The sequence below is a fragment of the Festucalex cinctus genome, chromosome 15, assembly GCF_051991245.1.
Source record: "Festucalex cinctus isolate MCC-2025b chromosome 15, RoL_Fcin_1.0, whole genome shotgun sequence".
NCBI classification, from domain to species: Eukaryota; Metazoa; Chordata; class Actinopteri; order Syngnathiformes; family Syngnathidae; genus Festucalex; species Festucalex cinctus.
The window spans coordinates 25,543,581-25,563,090 of NC_135425.1; the positions used below are offsets into that span (position 1 = coordinate 25,543,581).

General features: G+C 45.6%; 1 protein-coding gene across 7 annotated transcripts in view; it reads left to right on the plus strand.

The window, feature by feature from the left end:
- The window catches only part of cdk5rap2 (CDK5 regulatory subunit associated protein 2), a 35,889-nt gene that overhangs the window by 7,843 nt on the left and 8,536 nt on the right, over positions 1-19,510 (plus strand). For 3 of the 7 annotated variants that reach the window (XM_077497113.1, XM_077497114.1, XM_077497115.1), the window contains 30 exons: positions 2,260-2,376; positions 2,993-3,112; positions 3,200-3,296; positions 3,395-3,609; positions 3,854-4,024; positions 4,144-4,254; positions 4,728-4,865; positions 5,079-5,258; positions 5,348-5,542; positions 6,485-6,676; positions 6,857-6,965; positions 7,064-7,203; positions 7,279-7,395; positions 7,832-7,975; positions 8,070-8,182; positions 8,614-8,753; positions 10,079-10,219; positions 10,287-10,384; positions 11,140-11,283; positions 12,266-12,364; positions 12,753-12,883; positions 12,955-13,213; positions 13,467-14,766; positions 15,145-15,246; positions 15,863-16,011; positions 16,089-16,450; positions 16,623-16,855; positions 16,969-17,020; positions 18,645-18,778; positions 19,227-19,484. In XM_077497113.1, the coding sequence (XP_077353239.1) occupies positions 2,260-2,376; positions 2,993-3,112; positions 3,200-3,296; positions 3,395-3,609; positions 3,854-4,024; positions 4,144-4,254; positions 4,728-4,865; positions 5,079-5,258; positions 5,348-5,542; positions 6,485-6,676; positions 6,857-6,965; positions 7,064-7,203; positions 7,279-7,395; positions 7,832-7,975; positions 8,070-8,182; positions 8,614-8,753; positions 10,079-10,219; positions 10,287-10,384; positions 11,140-11,283; positions 12,266-12,364; positions 12,753-12,883; positions 12,955-13,213; positions 13,467-14,766; positions 15,145-15,246; positions 15,863-16,011; positions 16,089-16,450; positions 16,623-16,855; positions 16,969-17,020; positions 18,645-18,778; positions 19,227-19,484 (5,761 nt within the window). Of the gene's footprint in view, positions 1-509; positions 2,142-2,259; positions 2,377-2,992; positions 3,113-3,199; positions 3,297-3,394; positions 3,610-3,853; positions 4,025-4,143; positions 4,255-4,727; positions 4,866-5,078; positions 5,259-5,347; positions 5,543-6,484; positions 6,677-6,856; positions 6,966-7,063; positions 7,204-7,278; positions 7,396-7,831; positions 7,976-8,069; positions 8,183-8,613; positions 8,754-10,078; positions 10,220-10,286; positions 10,385-11,139; positions 11,284-12,265; positions 12,365-12,752; positions 12,884-12,954; positions 13,214-13,466; positions 14,767-15,144; positions 15,247-15,862; positions 16,012-16,088; positions 16,451-16,622; positions 16,856-16,968; positions 17,021-18,644; positions 18,779-19,226; positions 19,485-19,510 lie in introns of those variants that run through there. The other 4 variants (XM_077497108.1, XM_077497110.1, XM_077497109.1 and 1 more) reach the window with 3 other exon arrangements.

Below are 19,510 nucleotides of genomic sequence, written 5' to 3' on the forward strand. Positions count from 1 at the left end.
ATTAACTTCAGAGGGAGGTGGCTTATTTATTCAACTCTGAAGGCAGCCAGTTATATTTTGCCCTGCTAGATGTCCCCTAAAAAAAGAAAAAAAAGAAAGAAAGAAAAGCTCATTACGGTGGCAGACAGTATTAACGGTTATTGAAACCTTGACTTTTTAAAACCACGTTAAACCCTCAAAACGGTAATCGGCCATGCTTAAAATGAACCAGGATATAGCAGGGGAACACTGTACTTTGTCTTACTTCCACCTTGGACAGTTTTGTAGACACTGAGGAAATGTGATGCTTTTGATATTGTGATGTCATTCTGTCACCACAATTGTTCACACGAAATGTGCTTTTAGAAAGTGAGCCAGCGCACTTGTTCTTGGATTAAAGGTCACTGATGCTGAGCCGAGTACAGAATTCGCTCACTGCCCCTCATCGGATCTTGGCATCGGGTCTCCGGTCACAGAGTTAAAACCGGATTACCAGCCTGTCTGGAGTTGGTTATTTACGGCTGTCCATTTTTTTACTGCAAAGAATCCTGGCTCACCAGTGTCACCACGAAGTATCCGCCAGTTTTCGTGTGGCATAGCTTGTCCGTCATGGCCGGCGTCAAACAGAGATGGGGTCACCAGAGGCTCTTCCGGTGTGCTCCTCTGAAATGAGGTGTAATGGGATATGTGACAACAGTGATTTCTGGAAGACACCTCACTTAAGTGGATTTTTTTAGATGCGCTAGACCGAATGCACTCCCAGGACGAGAAATCGTCTGTTTCGGTCTCCGGCGGTCCCCTGCCGTCTTCAGACCTGATCGTATATTTACAATCTGGTATCCGGGAGGAGCTTTTTGAGAGGTGGGCAGCCGTCAGCCATAACAAAGATTAATACAGAAGCCGCAGAGGATTTGACCTGATCGACTGCTTCGGATGTGAGTGGAACACAGGCAGGAGCGGGGATTACTTAAGGCTTAGGGCTTACAGTGCTCTGTAACCATTCATTCTCTCGCGTGCTTCGCAAAATGATGTCCCGCTCATCTGCCGCTGGCATCCAGGGGATCTTTAGGAATGGCCATTTTGGATTTCGACTACGTGGACAAATCTGAGATGTGTTCGTCGAAGGCGACATGAAGGACTCGTGCCGCATATGCAGCGGCCGCCTGGTTGGCAACCAGTGTCGCTGGATCTTCAGCTCGTCGGCAAAGAGGAAGCTGCAGATCATTTTGTCACACGTGCTGGGACGGGAGGTGACCCGCGACGGCCGCGGCGAGTTCCTCTGCGGGAAATGTGTGTTCCAGCTGGAGAAGGTGATACAGTGCGACGTCAACCTCAGCCAGCTGCAGGAACAGCACAACAGCCAGGTGCAGAAAATCCAAGCGGAGAAAGCGCACCTGATCCAGTGCATCATCCACGTCTACAACAAACACAACCCCGACCAGGAGAAGAGCGACGAGGAGAGCGTGCGCTCAAAAACTTCCCTCAGATCATCCGGGGCGGCCAGTTTTGACGACGAGGCCTCGGGTCCGCCGCCAGATGACGCGCAGTCGCCGAGGGAGAGCGGCAGTAGTCACCGCATGAGGAGATGTGTGAGTCTGGATAGACTCGTGGGAAAAGGCGTGGTCTCGGGACGTTCGGGTCTCAAGAAATGGAGGATGGGATCAAGTGTGGGTCTGGACGGCCCCGTGAAGAGTTTTGGTTTGCGGGCCTCGCGCGGCAGCTCTCAGAGCATGTACCTGGACCTGGTCCACTACAAAGGCTCGTTTCCTAGGTCCGGATTCAAAGGCCGTTCCGCGTCCCTGCAGTCCCTCAATCGGGACTTTGACACTCCAGAAAGCACGCCACGTAAGACCAAAGTCAGAGAAGCTAAGACATTCAGAAACGCTGCCACCGGTGGCCCGCCGGGAAAGGCACAAGCTAAAATGCTCCTCCGCAGATCGTCGCGGCAGCCCTCGGTGATCTCCGACTTGATCCAGCTCCTGCGCTGCCTCAGCAAACAAGGAGTTTCAGTCCCGGCCGGGAGCCGCATCCCTGTCCTGAAGAGGTTCAGTGCCGGCCATCTGCACGCCTGTAACAAGCAAGTGCGCAGAGAGGCTCAGTGGAAATCTCTGCATGACCTCACGGAAGAATTTGATGATCAATACGTGCCTGCCAAAGTGGAGGTAGTTCTGTGCTGCAGTCCAACTAGGGCAGACAGTCACTGGTGGTAAATAGTAGCGAAAGTTAAGCATGATATTTATCATCCCTCTTTTTCTTTTGTTTCTCGAATCTGTCGAATAGAGTGAGGTCCATCGGCTGGAGTCCGTCAACAAGCTGCTGACAGAAGAGCTCACACAGGCAAAAAGCGCCAATGAGAACCTGACAAAGACATTGGAAGAAACCCAGAGTGAAACCAAGGTACAGTGAGGTCCAGATGCACCTGCAGTAGGTGAAAATCTAATACATAGAGGGATCTTATTATTATTATTATTATTATTATTATTTTATTTTATTTTTTATTTTTTTTAAATGTACCCTTTAAACACATTTCAACTTAAGGCTACCGGTACTTTTTTTTCTTTTTCTTTTTCACTTTCTGGGTTACATAGTTCTCCAAATAGTGCTTCATTCATTAAACATTCAAATGTAAACAACCGTACAATTTCTTGTAATGAAATCTAGCTTAATGCTGGCAAAGTAGAAACAGACAGCATAACGGAAATTAGCATTGATATTACGGTTATCTCTGTGCTCTGTGGCAAAAAGACAACTGCTGCATTATTGGAGGTCATTTGATGACCTTCTCGCTCTTCTTGCTCTTAATTGGGCTTCATCACATCCAGTAGACTTCAGTTGTGGGAGGTTGCAGCACAATGTGAAGGCGAAGACTTGAAATTCCGATTTACCTTTATAGTGCTACATAAAAAGCCATACTTTACAAATTTGGGCATAAATGGGCTTGGTAACTGTGCACTGAGATGGAATTTCAACCTGTTTTTCAGTTTCAACACCTTTAACAAATGTTTGTGCACAGACCCTGTCAGGAAGGCTGGACGAGACAGAAAATGAACTCCACACGGAGAAGAAAAACAGCCTAAAGCGAGACAAAACCATCCAAGGGCTGACACAGGTCCTCAGAGGAAAAGAGAAAGAGGTGAGACCTCAAACTTATTTTAACCTTTTTTTTTTGCCAGCTTTTATTTTATTAATGCGTCACATTGTCCCTCTTGGCTTTGCACAGATTGCAGAGTTGTGCCATGAGATTGAGGACCGGGATGATGCTCTCACCAAAGCCCGGGAGACAGTGCACAAGGCCCAGATGCAAAAATATCAGGCAAGTTGTGTTTTTTTTTTTTTTCTAGCCGACTAGGTCTTTATGCGACCATGAATATGTTTTCTTTCAATAAGAGTATCTTGCATTTTTACCTCCAGGGAGCGGAAGAGCACCAAACTCTATTAATGGCCAAACAAACAGAGCTGATTCAGCTCCAGGGAGAGCACCACGCCAAGGTGCTCGAGGCCCAAAAGCTGCAGCGGGCTCTGGACCGCAGGGAGCAGGAGCTGGCGGACTTGCAGCAGGCGAAGGAGCAGCTGGAGGTGGAGCTGGAAGACTTGCAGCAGCAGAAAAAGAAGGGAGACAAAGCCTTGAATGTGAGACTTCATCGAAATGAACTGAAAAACCTCAATCATCTATTCTGCTCGCAATATGCAACAAATGACACGACATAGATTTTCACGCAAAGCATGTCGTTTTGTTTAATGAAAGTCTGCTAGCTTATTGCTAACATGTGATGTGAAACACCATCGACGGGCTAACAGAAATTGGTATTGATGTGACTGCCATTATAAATCTTCAAACAACTATGATGATGATTATTTTATCCCCCCTTGTCAGGATCTGAACAACCAACAGAAAAAGCTAAGCGGGGAGATCGGGGAGAGGGAAAGTTCTCTGGAGCAGCAGTACCAGGAGCTGTTGGACCAAACCAAAAGAAAAGTGCACGCGCATGAAGTCATCATCCAGCGGCTAACGTCCACCTTGACTGATAAAGAGCAGCAGTTACAGGTGACACAACATAAAAACAATTTATTTGTATTTGCTTTTTTTATTTTTTTTATTTTTATTTATTTATTTATTTATTTTTATTTTTATTTTTTTTTACTGGTTGGGTTTTGCTGCTTTAGGAGTACATAAACATGGTCAGAGATTTTGAGCAAAACAAGAGTCCGGCAGGAAACGACGGCATGCTCGCTAAGCTGCGCCGAAGGCTGAAAGAAAAGGAAAAGGCGCTGGAGGTGAGCACTGTTACCTAAATCCCAAATACTGGAATTAATTTACACTGGTGCCTACAGATACAAGTTAATTACTTTACGTCCACTAACTTAATGGCTAACACAAAATGGGAAACGCCATAAATAGGATAGCGAATATCATCTATTTGGCAGCGTTATGCATCTTTGAGCAACATATATTTGAACACCAATGCTAAAAAAAACTTGTAGACAGATAATATAGTCCTTTATACTTTATCTTCTATGAAGAATGTTTACATAACTGCTGAGACCAGCTACGTACAGTGTATCTTTCTGACTATATTGTACAGTACCGCTGCCATGTAGTGAAAGTCTGCACACCGGAAGGAGCAGCACAATGTCCATGATTTGAGTTACAAGGGTGGTCAGGCGATGACTTAAAACTCGCGTCTCGAGGCACCGCTGCATTCATTCCTTTGACGGTTGTCAACTTTGTCACTGCTGTCGGCCCGCAGCAAGCTCTGGACGAGAGATTTGCGGCCATCGAAGAGAAAGACAACGAAATCCACCAGCTGCAGCTGTCGCTCAGGGAGAAGGAGAGAGACCTGGAGAGGCTCAATAATTTGCTGTCCCATAATGAAGAAACGATCAACGTAAGTGGGTGAAAATTGACGGTGGATTTAGTGCTGTACGATTATACACAAGACAAAAATGACGTTTTCACACAAGAAAAAAAAATGGCCGCCGTTTTTTAATTATTTTATTTATTTATTTATTGTACTAGAAGTATTTAGTATGCACAAGCAATTAAAAAGTCAATTTTACTTGCTATTTCCCCTAAAAACCTTTGCGTGTTTCCCGCTCAGAGTTTTGATAGCCTGATCAAAGAGAAGGATGTGGAACTGCAGCACCTTGCAAACACACTAAAGAACCTGCAGAGGGCCAAGCAAGACGCGGAGGACAACCTGAACAGGTCATTGAGAGAGAAAGACTCCATCATCAGCCAGCTGCAGCTCTCCCTCAACGGCAAGACCAAAGATTTGGAGGTCAGTCCACGGACTCCACAACGCTAACGCGCTAATAGCTAACGCCTGAGCTTGTCGTCCCTCTACGTCAACCTCCCGTCTTTTTGCAGGAATTGTCCGAGTCGGTGCTAAGCCAGTCGCAAAGTCACGCGCGTGACTTGGCAGAGCAGATGGGACAGAGGTTAAAGGTGAACGAGGCCATGCTGGCTGAGGCTGTGAAAGCCAGGGAAAGGCTTGTAGCTGACAATGAGGGCGCCGTGGAAGGACTGCTGGCAACAATTAATAGCAAGGATCAACTTATCAAGGTTAAATGCAGAAACATATGATAATGTTTGGAAAAATAGACACTACGCTACTTAAGAGCATACGGATATATGGTCAGATTGCTGTGTTTAAATTCCTTTGTGTTTTTATGAGTGGAGACGGGCACCGCTTATGATAACAATAGGGAAATTGATAAATACCGCTTATGATAATAACATTCGAAAAATTGATAAATAAACAACATGAACAATATGTACGAACAGCCATCTGGGACATAATATTGGTTCATAAAACAGAGTAATGTCTGTATGACCTTTCCCTTGAAATTTTTTTTTCCCTGTAAAAGTGAGACTTTCTGAAAAGCATATAGATATATAACTTATTCTAAAAAAAAAAAAAAGTTTCTTATGTTCTAACAAATGGGACTTTTTTTTTTTTTCCTCTCGAAAATTTATATATTTTTTTCTCGTAAAAAGTAATTTTTTTGCAACAAAATCATATCTTTTACACCTGGAAAAATTACTACATTTCTTTTTAAAATAAAATATTTTTTTTCTCTCAGCCTTAAAAGCTTTCTCATACTTTAGGGGGGGAAAAAAATCCTTTTAAAACTGAGATGTTCTATAAATGATCTAACTTGTTCCAAAAAAAAGTCTGTGTTGTAAAATATTTTTTACTTTACAGAATTATAAACTTTTCCCTTAATTTTTTTCCATAAAATTTTTTTTTTTTTTTTTTCTTTTTCTTACCAAACATACACACATGCAAGAAAAGGCAAGAAGCTTTTTTGAGGATTTAGAGATTAAGGTTAGGGAAGTAGCCTTAACGCCGAGCAATTGAAGACGTGAACAGCCTTCTGGAATGCACCTTGTTCGAAAGTAACATCTGCACGACTGAATCTATGATCCCGATTATGCCCGTTCGTTATGTCTGTCTCATCCCATGTTTTTTTTTTTTGTTTTTTGTTTTTTAAATCTTGTCAGGAGTCCGCCGAGCATTACAACCGCATGCTATCGGAGCGTTCGCAGGAGATTCAGGAGCTGAGGAGGCAGCTGTCCGACCGGCAGCATCAGCTTGCCGCCGCTGAGAGGCAAAGCGCCACGGCGGCCCAGAAGGACTCTTTGGAAACCGCAGAGCTCCGATTCCTCCTCAATGAAAAAGACCGCGTCATCGAGGTAAGCCCCCCACGGGATAAAACGGCCTCGCCGCTGTAAAATGTGCTTAACTTAAAAAGCCTAAGAAGCGGGGAATGAAATTAGAACACCCACAGAGCCAGTAATCCTGTCCTTGATTTTGACTCGTTTTAATTTCTTGGACAAGTTGTGACATCTTTGTGACACGGTTGATTTTTGCAGAGGCTCCTCCACCGTGGCCCGGAGACGGAGCACGACAAGGAGCCAGATTATGTGCTGGAGCTCAGACAAACCATCCAGGTCATGCAAGAGAAGTTAGACGAGCGCGAAGGTGAGCCAAATTCAGGTTGTGGTTGTGTGAGTGTTAATAACGCTATGATACGTTTGTCCTGTTTTTTTCATTCATGTTTTTTCACTTCGGCGCCGTAGCTGAGCTCTCCAGGAGGAACAGCGACGACAGCATTGAGAACATTCCACTCTCCAAGAAGACCGTTGTAGTTCTTAAGAAAGAGCTGACACAGAAAACGGAGGCTCTCAACAAAGCGCTGAAGAGGGAGAATGAACTGAAGGTCTTGTTTACCTCCATCACCTGGACAATCCTTTTCTTTTCCTCTCTACTCACTGGTGCTACTACGTCCATCTAGATGTCCTTAGCAGAGCTCCAGTCGTTGCTGTCCGAGCTGGAGGGCCGCAGTGAAGGCCAGGTCGCCAATATTGAGTCCCTGACTGCCACCCTTGAGACCAAAGATGAGATCATCCATGTAAGAAGTCTCTCGTGGAAGAAGCATTTTCTTCTGATTGCCCATTTCTAGGGTTTCGAAGTGGGGAGGACATTTTCGGAAAGATTTCACCAGTTAATTTCCACGAGTAGATGATCTGGGGAATTTAGGAACTATGCCAAATTGAAAACTTCCACCAAAAAAAAAAAAAAAAAAAAAGTCTCTTTATATGCAGATGAACTTGGATGAAATCAGGTTGTAAAGTCAGGATCAAACTGAAATGTACATCCCAAATTTAAGTCTCCCATTCAGAGCCAAACTGAAATTATTTAGATTCCTGGATTATTTCCATGAATGAATGAAATGTCCAATTCCTGCTAATTCCCAATGGAAAGTTTCCAATATGGAATATTTCTGCAATCAAGACTCCTTCCACGTTTGTCCGAGCTCTAACGTTGGCTTCCTGTTCTCTGAACAGGCTCTCCAGCAGCGTCTCGGCCAGCAAGGAGACGCGCAAGGCGATCACGCCCCGGATCGAGTCATCGGCAGCAGCATGGATCGATCGCCTTCGGAGCTCCCTCAAAGAGAGAGGACCATGATTGGTGGAGACAGCCAGCAAGAAGTAAAACTTTAAAAAAATAAATAAATAAAACTTCTGGTTTGACTAAAATAGAACAGAAAACAGCTTCAAGTTTGTTGTCTGTCTTGGTTTTCAGGTGCTTCCTAGCTTGGTAGCTTTGCAGCAGGAACACGAGGCTCTCAACAAAGCGCTGAGGGCCGAGCAGCAGTTGTACTCTAGCCTGGTCAGGACTGTGAAGGAGCAGGACAGGTGGGCCAGCAAAATATCGTTTGGATGTATCGTCCAATGCAGTTTACTCGGAGCGTAATTGGTGTGGAAGAATAACCTGTAGCGATTTTTAACTGCTGATATTCACTGTTTTGAAACAACTAGCTATCCAATATGTAGTGAATTGGCCTTTTTATAGTGCTGTTCAATATGTTGGGAGCATGATTTGTCCTTGATGTAGTCCCCACAATGTAACCTGATCGAATGAAGAAATATGAAGAAAACAAAGAAATTAAAAATGTACAGAATTAATATGTCATGCTAAAACGGTGTGCTGCCGGTCTGAAAAGGAGTAGGAACAAGTAAAAAAAAAAACCGTATTTGAATACTACCCCTCCATCCTCCACTAAGGCAAATTATCATTTGAGAAGTGCAATCGGAACTAATAACAAAAGGCGTGTCTTGTTTTTCAGTGCCCAGCGTCTTCACGCTCTGCAGCTGGAGCTGACGGCAGTGCAGCTCCTCAGGCAGCAGCTGGAGGACGGCATCAAAGCCAACGAGGAGCTCAGGGACGACTTGGAGAGAGAACTAGACAGAGCCAAAGTCCGAGAAGGTGCAGTGCAAATGCATGAGAGTCCTTCATGATCCCTAATTGGGGGGGGGGGGGGGGGGCATTTGTATCAATTAGGTTGCTAGGAAACCGGCAAAATGGGAAGTCTGGTAGGAAATGAGTTTAGTGACCATGTGGGAAATACAAATACGCAGACACACCCGTCCATCTTCTTTGTCCTCTCTCATTCTTTACTGCGTTTGCTCTTTCTAACAAGATCCCAGCACCTCTTCAATTCAGCATCTGTGTCCCTTCTGTCCACTCTCCATCAACATCATCACCTGCTTGTTTGCATGCTGACTTGCTATTTGTTTTCTCTTTCTCCATCTCTCGCTCTCTCTGTCACTCCCCACATGTAACACTTTCATTCCCCTGACTTGTCTTTGTCCTTGTTTTTCAAAAAATGTGAATAAAGTCTTCCGTTTTGTCCATCTTTGGGTTTCTCACATGCCTGCATGCTTGTTCAACTTCCCCCATGAAACGGTTTGTCTGTCCGCTGATCACGTCACATCTCCACGGGTATTAATCCGGCCGACTCGGCCATCTGCCACATTGAATTAGTTTAATCTGAAATCGGATGAACGTGTTTTTATATAACAAAGCAAATTGGTTTGTTTAGTCCAACAGCTCTCCGCTCAGCTAATCTCGAGTCAAGTCAGGGCACGACTTTGAGGTTGATTGAAAGTGTCTCTGTGTGAGTGTGTGGCCAGGTAGGTCCTTTAACTTTAAGCCTCGTTATTTAAGAGCTGGCCCACACGTGCGCCTGCGTGAGTGTGCATCTCGGTGCATCAGTCATCACTGCACAGAGTGGTAGGTGTAGAAATAGGTCAGCTGTATGTAACAAGCAGCTCTCCATGCAAGATGCAGCTAGCCAATTATAACCGATGACATTTCCACGATTCACATGACGATGCGCCTTAAAAAACATGGGGGAAATATAAACATTTTTGCTTGTGTGTCGCTGTTTTTGTTGTTGTTTTGAGCCATCTCCAAATGTTCATTTTAAAGGCTTTCCTTTCATCCACTTCTTTCTCAGACCTGATTTAATACAGCCTGTCCATTTGCATCATTTGTCTTCCAACATCATCATCTCTGTTTACTAATGCAGTGACGTCTGAAAAGAATACACACCATAGCGTTAAGCCTCTCCTGCCGCTTCTGTCCCAACATCAATACTAATATTGAAAAGCAGTGGGCTGGGACCGGATCCTTGATATATTCAGACATGCCAACACCTCCTGTTGCCGGTTTTTAGGCTAACAACAGACTGCGAGTCATGCCATAAAAAAAAAAAGTTTTTCTGTATCACTTTCTATGTTTGTGTTCAGGCGTGAACATAGTCGATCCCAAAGTACTGGAGAGTGTGCAGCACCAGCTGGAAGATGCCCAACGCTGGAACGCCTCTCTGCAGGCCCGCTTGGGGGCCATCCAGAACCGCGGCGGCGGAGTGGGCGGTGCCAACGACAGCGGTACGACCTGGAACTTTTGCCGTGCGTGTCGTCGGGATATATTTATGTTCCGTTGTTTTTCCTCCAGGAGACTCTCTGAGTTTCGCCGGCGACCAGACCTCTTACATGAGTATCTGTATGGGTGACGGGCGTGACGACAGTTCACCGCAGGAGCTCAAACGGAAGGTGAATTTATTTTATGCGGTTACTACAGGCTAACAAAAATTAGCGTAGATGTTACGCTAATCTAAACCTTCGAACAACTGCTTCTTTAACACACAAGAAGCAGCAACACACAGAAATAACGTGTAGCAATACAGGGAGTCCTCGAGTTAAGGCACACTCAACCTAAACTCAACTTTACAACGGTTACGCCCGGTCGTCCAATTAGACTCCTCATCCACGATATAGCCTGCAGTGTTTTCCCTTCATCCACTATTTAGCCATTAGCTAATGCTAGCGCTTGTGCTTTCATGGGAGTATCTTTGGCTTTTTCACGATCTTTTTTTCCACATCATAGCCTCAAAGAAGAAGAAGAAGAAGAAAGTTCTGTCTTTTATCAATGAGCCAAAAAGAAAAGCAATTACCATGGAAACAAAGCTAAACATCATAAAAGGATTGCAGAAAGGTGGAAACATCGACGAACTTCGGCAAAGACTTTGGGCTTCAATCGAATCGTACAGCATCTTATTTTTATTTCAAAGTATTTTAGTTTTTTTTTTAATGCAAATTGTTTTGATATAAATATTAACTTTAATGGGGAAATTCGACTTAAGTCAAAATTCGCTTACATCGCTAGCGTTGGAACGTAACTCGAGGACTCCCTTGTATTCCATAAAGAAAATATCTGTTCTGATTCAACGACTATTACTGGAGAATTTTGTGGGTCATTTGGGTGGCTCAGATATCTTGCGTCACTTGAGTTTCTCTGCGTCCGTTAGGTGCTTGAGCTGCAGGAGTGTGTCGGCAGGCTGCAGGCTCTTAACGCGGAGCTCCAGAGCAGGCTGGCAGCATATGAGAAGGCTGACGGCGATGCTTTCAACAAGGAGGAGCAAAACCTGGCCAGCAGCCGTCCATGGAAGCAGGTTGGAGGCCACAAAAACACAGCGCTTTCTCGCCTTAACTACACACGGATGTTAGTTTTTTAAAGTCAGCATAAAAGTGTCCATGTTAAGTGAAACTTCAGTGCCATCATAACAGCCACCTTTAGTAGCTTCTGTCTAACCTTTGAACCTGACTTACCCTCTGCTGTGTCTGGCTTATTACTGTGCTGCATTCGAGAAAACTGGGACTCTTCACGCTATGTAATGGAATGACAAATCTACTGCAGAGTGTTACCTTAACATATGAATGCCCCAACTTGTAATGTTTTTCGGAGTTATTGATGCACTCTCAGCCAATTATTTAATATGGGGCAAACAATAAAGCACACAAAATGAAAACACGGGCATGGAGCACGGCGCAAACGCTAACGCAAAAACTGCCTGACTGAAGTTCCTGAAGGCACTCAGTAGGCCACGCCCTTTAAAGGCACACATCCAACACAAATAGTGCATTCTTTACACCAAATAACTTTATGAAATCACTTATTTTTTTCCATTCTTCTGTTTTTGTACTGTCATTTTTTTTTACAGAATACAATACAGTGCAGTGTTTTTTATTATTATTACGGTATTATTTCTTCCCTCTTCTTACCAAAAATTATGTTGCACCTCATAAGCTCAGAGTTGGATACTTCCTACTTCAGTTGTCTCAAATGCAGTATCCCCTATTTCTAATTTCTTTTACAAGTGTGTCTTTTTCCTGTTGTAAAAAAAAAAAAAAAATCCTCCTGACTCTTTCCTCCATCGTTCCTAACCAAGCCTGTCTCTCTATCTTTACCTGTGTCCCATGAAATGGTGTCTCTTCACCATATCACATTAGACACGTCACGCCATCCCGCTGTCGCTTTGCACAGTTTTTTGGATTCTTTTGCCTCATTGAGTTTTCTTTTTTTTTCTTCTTTTTTTTTTCTTTTTTTTAACCAAGCCACATATGTCATATTCGCCTCACATCCCATTACTCTAGCAGCCAGACACCGCAACGATTATGGAGGTTCCATCAGTAGCTCACCAGATGTGCCGCTGCCAAGACCAAGCAAGTCAGACGGACATTCCACTAGGGCAGGTAGGTTGCCCTTTTAAAAGTCACCTAAAATTTGTGACTCATAACCTCATTAAAGGTTTAGGGGCGCATAAACTGCCACTAACCTGATTGTGCATGCGAAATAGATGTGGAAGCTGCACTAATCGGGCACAACCAGGATTGCGTTTTCCAAATGGGCGAAATTGAAAATTGCAAACCTGAGATTAATTGTCGTGGCTGATTTTGTTTCTTTAAATGCAGTGAATTCATGTGGATGGGGACTAAGCCCAACTGCTAATAGCCAAAATCATTTAGGGGGGAAAAAAAAATCAGTAAACAAGCATAGGGGGTCAGGTTAAAAAAAAGTGAATGGTGTTTGCATATATAACAGTATGAGTGTAGTGTACTCTATAATAAACTTGTCTTTTAGCTGATTGGGGATGAGAGTGTGGACAGCAACCTGGGCCAGACCGGAGAGAATGTTCAGTGTGCCGCTGCAGAGACCGATTCTGTAAAATGTCTGCTGACCGACGGTGGTGCAGCATCACTCCTGCACCTTAGGTCAGACTTTTTGTTATATTACCTATATTCACAAGTCCACCCGTTAATTGTTATCAATTCCCTTGTTACAGAGAGGAAGTCCTCAGGCTAACGGCTGAAAACGCGCAACTGCACGGTCTGCTGAAGGAGCAAAAGTCCAGCGAGTGCAAAGAGAAGGAGAGCACAGACTCGTCAGGCAACAGCAGCGACGGGCAGGCTGATTTAAGACGCAGCCGGGAAACTTTGCAGGGTCAAGCTATGGACAAAGATGAGGAGGGTGCTAAGGATAAGGGAACCCTGGAAGTGGGAACTCTACAAGCTGGCGATCACAGCAAGATTTCAAAGCACAGGGTGTGTTTAATAGAAAGATAGTTTCCTACATTTTTTTTATTTTATTTTTTTTATTAATAATCCAGAGTAACATTCCTCCATGTTGCTCCTTTCACAAGCACAATACTCCTCCCCCGTTCCAAAAACCTACCTGTTTGGCTCATTCGTCAGCCCCTCAATCTCGTCATCTCTGACCAAGGACATGACAAGTGCCATAGAAATGAACAGATCATGTCATGTCATGTCAATTTTTTTTTTCTTGTTTCTTTTGTAGGCCTGTGTCAAATCTCGCCTGCCTGTCCCGGTGAGGCCAAGAACAGAAACTTACACGCATCCAGAGCCATGTAAAGCGGACGCAGCGCCGCACCTTCACGCAGACGCTGACCAGCGACCCATTACAGACCCCAGCGCCTCATCCCAACCAAGCGCCGGCCCCTCTTCTACCTGCGGACGTGCTCACGATAGCGGCTATGTAGCCATGCACACGCCGGACGACACCCAGGCCCACTCTGCCCTTTTTACCCAGCTGGAGCTCCTGCATCAGGAGTGCCAGGACAAGGAGGCCTTGATCAACAAGCTGGGCGAGCGGCTGGCTGATTGGGAGGAGCTCCACGCGCAGCTGCAGGACAAAGAGCGTCTCATTAACCAGTACGTGGAGGCCTTGCGAGCTGCCGAGTCCACCATCGCCTACCTGACCGCCTGCAGTCTGGGCAGCCAGGGGGGTTCCGGACAGGTCGCAGGGTCCGCTTCTGTGGGCTGCAGCAGCACGTGCCTGGATTTGCAGGACGTGCTTCAAGAAAAGGAGGATCTCAACAAGCAACTTACACAACTTTTGAACCGGGCAGAGAAGCACATTTCGTTACCAGACAGCCCGGAAAGGCAAGCAGAAATTGGACATCTCCGTTTGAAAATTGAAGCACTGAACGCCTCATTAAACGAGCAGAGCTCCAGAGGGGTCTTTGGACGACCTGAAGGTTCGGTGCAATTGAGTAATTCCACACCGACAGAATCGGAATCTCTCAGAGAAAATGAGTTGCGAGATCAGCAAGGGACAAGCGGAAATTCCGCTCAAATTTCAAATCCGGAGGTGACCAAAGTTCTCGCCAGATGCCTTTGCTCGGCGGAGTCTGTAATTGCTTCTCTGTCAGCCGCCTGTACAAATAGCCGCTCTTTCATCAACCCGGACCTACAGGGCCATTTGGACGACCTCCAGAGAGCTCTGCAAGACAGACATGAACTGGAGCGCCTGACTCAAGCCACTCGGCCAAGTCACTCCGAGGAGCTCCTCAACTTGGACCTCCTTAGTCATCTGCAAATTCTCTGCAAGGTCCTCAGCGATCACTCTGAAAAGATTTGTGAGCTTCAAGCGTCCCTGCAGGAGGAGAGGGCCCGTAGGGAAGAGAGCGAGGCCCATCCGGCGCTGCCGGACAGCAAAGGCTTAGCACCGAGCGTCCAAGCCCAGCTGGAGACTCTGCACAAGGCGCTGAGGGAGAAGAAGAAAGCCTGCAAAAACCTGGAGGAGAAACTCGCCACGGCTCAGTTTACACCGTCCCAGAGTAACACAGCACAAAAAGGTGAGAACATTTTGTTTATCTTTTGTAAGGATAGCCCCTTGAAAGACATCATCGTTTCTCCAAGGAGTCCGTTCAGCTGCTTTCATTCTGTGTGCGTTTGATTTTTCTTTGTGGACAGTTGGACAGTGGTACCTTGACGTACAAGTGACCTCAACTTAACATTTTTTTCCAGTTAAGGAAATGACGCGGAGTTTTTTTGGGCAGATAAAATGGATGAATGGCATTTCAATGGACGTCCGAAGGGAGTATTGATTTGACATGCATTTTAACTGTTATAAATCTAACTAGTAAGTCAAGGTATCACTGTGCTGAAGTGAGTCCCCCTTTATCCAAACTATCTTATTGCTGACTTAACATGACCATTGCCTCCAATCCCAGTTCCGGAGCAGGATGACAAAGGTGTGCAGGTGGATTTGCAGGACCTTGGCTACGAGACAACGGGCAAGAGTGAGAACGATAGGGAAGAGAGCAGTAGCCCAGGTCAGACGCTTTTCGAGACGGACTCTGCATGTCTGTCTTCTGAGTGGACACTAATCTCACACAGCTTGGGCTGGAGTCTCTCGCGGTCTGCATGAGGAGTGAACACGGGGCCGTAACACACTGTCCACGTTTGAGTCTCCTAATCTCACGACGTCTCTCTTGCGGTTCTCAGTATGCTGGTTTTGCCGGACGCTTTCACTGCCATGCAACATTTTTGCATGGGATGGATCATGGATCCTTTGCATGTCTGTTTTTCAGCACCTAATAATCTTCACTCTTCTTGCTTTATCTTAAAGCCTAGTTTCCACCAAGCTAGTAGTGCACATTTCCTAGCGTTTTCATTGGAAAGTGTTACAAAATATTCAGCCAAGGGGCAAATTTGTAGTTTATCGTTTACATTTGAGATAATTTTTTTGTGAGACCAGCCCTGGCATTTTTCTGACATAGTTTTTATTTTTTGTTTTTATTTTTTTATCATCACACAACCAAATCAGTCTATATTGGAACGGTTGCTGGAGACGTGGCTTTTCTTGTTACAATCATTATTGTTGCTAAAGTGCAATTCTTTCACCATTATCACTGTTTAAATCTTCCTTATGTTATTGTCCCTGTCCAGACCTTGAGGTGGGCGCCGAAGCAAGCGGAAGTGCTTCGAGTCTCCCTTCGCTGCTAACTCAAGAGCAGGCGCACTTTTCCTCTACTGAACATTTGGACTCCGCCTCCACCACGCCGTACCCGAGTTCCCCCACTTTGAGCTCGGCCAAGGTTGTTTAGTCGCGACTTCTGCTCGGATTATGTTTCAAACACAATCAAAGCTAATGTGGCCGATTCTGCGTTTTCAGGTCAGTCTGAAAAGCCTGCAGACCTACGAGGAATACGGCCTCTCCGAGGACCCGTTACTGCTCCAGGCGCAGGTGCGAGAGTTGAAGGTCCAGTTGGAAAGCCAAGCCAAACTCATCCGCCAGATGCAAAGTCTTGTGAGGAGGAACTCCGTTGACCCGGTGGCTGGCCACCGCTCTGACCAGTTGACCAATCGGGACGCAACGCAGGACCGTCACGCGAGGACCAGTAGGGAGCAGATGCGGGAGAAAGACGGTGACGGAGTGGACCGGGTCAACCGGAGCGAAACCAGTGAGGCTGGAGGAAAGACACGCGTGAAGGAGCAGCTCCAGCACGCTCGCAGCCGCTCAACGTCCCCTGCCAGGTGGGAGTGCATTGCAATCACTGTCAACAAATGGGACCACAAAGGATAGAGCAAAAAGAATAGTCAGGCAACTTAAATTGCAATTCCTTTCTCATGCAAAAAAAAATAAAAAGAGCTTTATAACCTTTATACTGCTTCATGACCCTGACCTTTCAATCGGTCCCTTCGGCAGCCTGGACTCGCTGGTGCAGTCGCAGGCCAGGGAGCTGTCGCAGCTCAGGCAGCAGGTCAAGGAGAGCCGGCGGCTGGGGGGCCTGCAGCGTCGACACATGGGGGAGCTGAGGAAAGCCTTCCAGGAGCTGCTCCACGCCAGCCCGGTGGACCGCTACACGAGCGAGGTGCTCAAGGAGCAGCTGGACAAGAGCCTGGCCATTCTGGATCGTCTGGAGGGACGTCTGGACAAAGGTATAGTGGTGGCGCTTGTTGGAAACATATGAATGCTGATCAACCAGAGCTGGAACATGAACATAAGAACATAACATTCTGATGTTACTACTTTTTTTTACTGTGTCTGCTAGGAGAAACTCATCAGGATAATGAAGATGTAGCAGTTCTGGAGCTTTCTCGCAGGTACATCTCAACCTTCCACACCACTGATTGGTATTTAGCACCTCTGTCACCCCTGAAGGAGCTCTATTTGTTCGAGGCTGACACCAGCTCTTTTTCTTTTGAGCTTTAAAAAAAAAAAAAAAAAAAAAACTACAATTATCGGATGAGATTTTCTGGCCGAATGAAAAGAACAAGTTCACTTTGCAAAAACAGGAAGTAGATGCGACTAGATTTATTTCTTTATTTTTGGAAAAAAAAAAAAAAAGAAGAAGAAGAAGAAGAAAAAAAAGACATAGGAGGAGCCTTCATTCCATGACCGTGCGTTTTTCATTCATACCAAAAAAAACACTCTTCTGCTCCTCCGTCGGCTATTTTTTAAAACACAACCAACACATGCACCTGATGGAAGATTTTTTAGAGTTAGCGGCTGTTTCTAATGTTTTGATGTTTGCCTCTCATGACCTCTTTAAAGGCAAACCTACCCTCTGGCCTTTCCCCTAATTGCCTTGTGTGACCCCGTCTGGGTTGCTTGGCTCGAATGGCGTCTGCTTGGCTGCTGACCTATTTTCGTTTGTGTGTCAACAAAACAATTGATGATACAACTGGGTCAGTGGTGTCATACGCATCAGACAGGACATTAGCCGATGTGAAGCAGAACACAAAGTGGGGGCTTTAGAGGAGACGTATTGCAATTTTTTTTCTTTTACATTTAAAAGACTTTCCAAGTTCAATAAAATACCCTTTGTTTATTTTAATAGCGGAATGCCAAATGATTACATTTCATATAATGTCCACTTGGCATACTGGTTGAAATCACTTTTTTTTTGTTGGGGGTGGCAGTTGTCTTGTGGAAATGCAGAGTACAGGTTTTGTTACCATGGTGACCAAGGGTAGCGCTGCTGACTCCTTGAGCACCATTTTTCTTTCTTTATGTGGGACTAATTACTATTACTGGAGTTTAGTTTGAGACCTTCTCTGTCTTTTTTTCTTGCTGTTAATTCTGGTGCATCATGTTGTGGCAAAATCTTGTACTCCACTGGCGACGCACAACTCTAATTCCGACTTGCCTGTGTATATTTTCAAAGCGTAAACCAAACTCACTTAAAAAAATCTGCGTTATTGTAGGAACATGAACACTGAACCACAATTTAGTTTGAGTTGACTTTCCTGTGTCGCTCACAGCCAAATAAACGGTAGGATTTATTTGTAGTGAATGCGGGCTGACGGCTGGTCCCGCCGCCCCAGTCCAGCAGGAGCTTGAAAAGCTGCGTCTGGAGCTGGAGGCCGAGAGAGAGCGGCTGCGGCGTCATGTCGGTCGCCTGGTCCGGCAAAATATCGCAGTGGTCGAGCGCGCTGGCGAGCGCTTGGATGCGTGAGTGGAGAACCCGGAGGCATGATGTTTGCTGTGTGCACTTAAAAAAACAAAATAAAAAAAATAGAAATATAAATCAAAAAAAAATCTTGTGTGCCTAAAACCACATGGTTTTGCCTGCTATCCAACTCAGCTCCATCTTAATTTTTCCTTCTGAAATTTACCGGCACGTTTTGGGAAATTTTCTAGCCCTTTTTCTAATCCAAATAATGAAAAGGATTGATCTTTTTTTGCTAACACTCGTGGCCGTCTTCCTCCTCCTCTTCCTCTCAGGTTGGCCAAAGAACTGCAGGAGAAGAACCGCCTCATCCAAAGCCTGCAGAGTCACGTCCGAGGCCAGAGTCCCGGCAGCACCCACAGCTCCCACTCTGATAGGACGTCCCGTCACGGCAGCCCGCCCACACAAGGTAGTAACGAACTTTAGCAACCTTGTTAATAAAAATGATTATTTTATTTTTTTTAAGCATTAGTCTATTTTTTTTTTTTTTTTTTTTTTTTTTTTTTTTTTTTTTTGGGTGGACATTTGTGGCTCCCACATCACTCACCAGGCTGGGCACTAAGGGTGTTAAAAAAATGTGTGGCTGAATCGATGTTTAAACATTAATTTTTGATGGAAATATTCTACAAAATTTCTTTTGTGGTGGGATGTCACGCACGTCTGTCACGGCACTTCTTTTCCACTCATGACCGTTGTTGTCCATTGAGGCGTCCCGTGCAGACTGTGGAGGCCGCGGGTGTCAGCTTTCCATCTTCCCTCTCCTCCATCCACTTTGCAGTTGCATTATTAAGTGCTACCTATCGGGTTGCTGTAGGAAAAAAGGAAAAAAACGCCATTACTGCTGTGTTCACGTGCAGAGGAAGAAGCCGAGGCGTCAGGCGCGTCCGGCGACCAGGAAGCGGGCGGCCGACTGTTGGGCTTGCGGAGGGAGAACGGACTGCTTCACGAGCGTCTGAGGAGCAGCCAGCAGCTCAGCGCCAGCCTGCGTAGCGAGCTGGACCTGCACCTGTCCGTCGTCATGGCCCATCACCGGGAGCGCGACTCACTGACGCGAGCGCCCAAGCGGGACGAGGAACTCGGCTCGGCTCCTGGAGAAGCGCGGGTCGTCAGTTCAGGTAGTCGAGCCGATTACTCGGTTAGA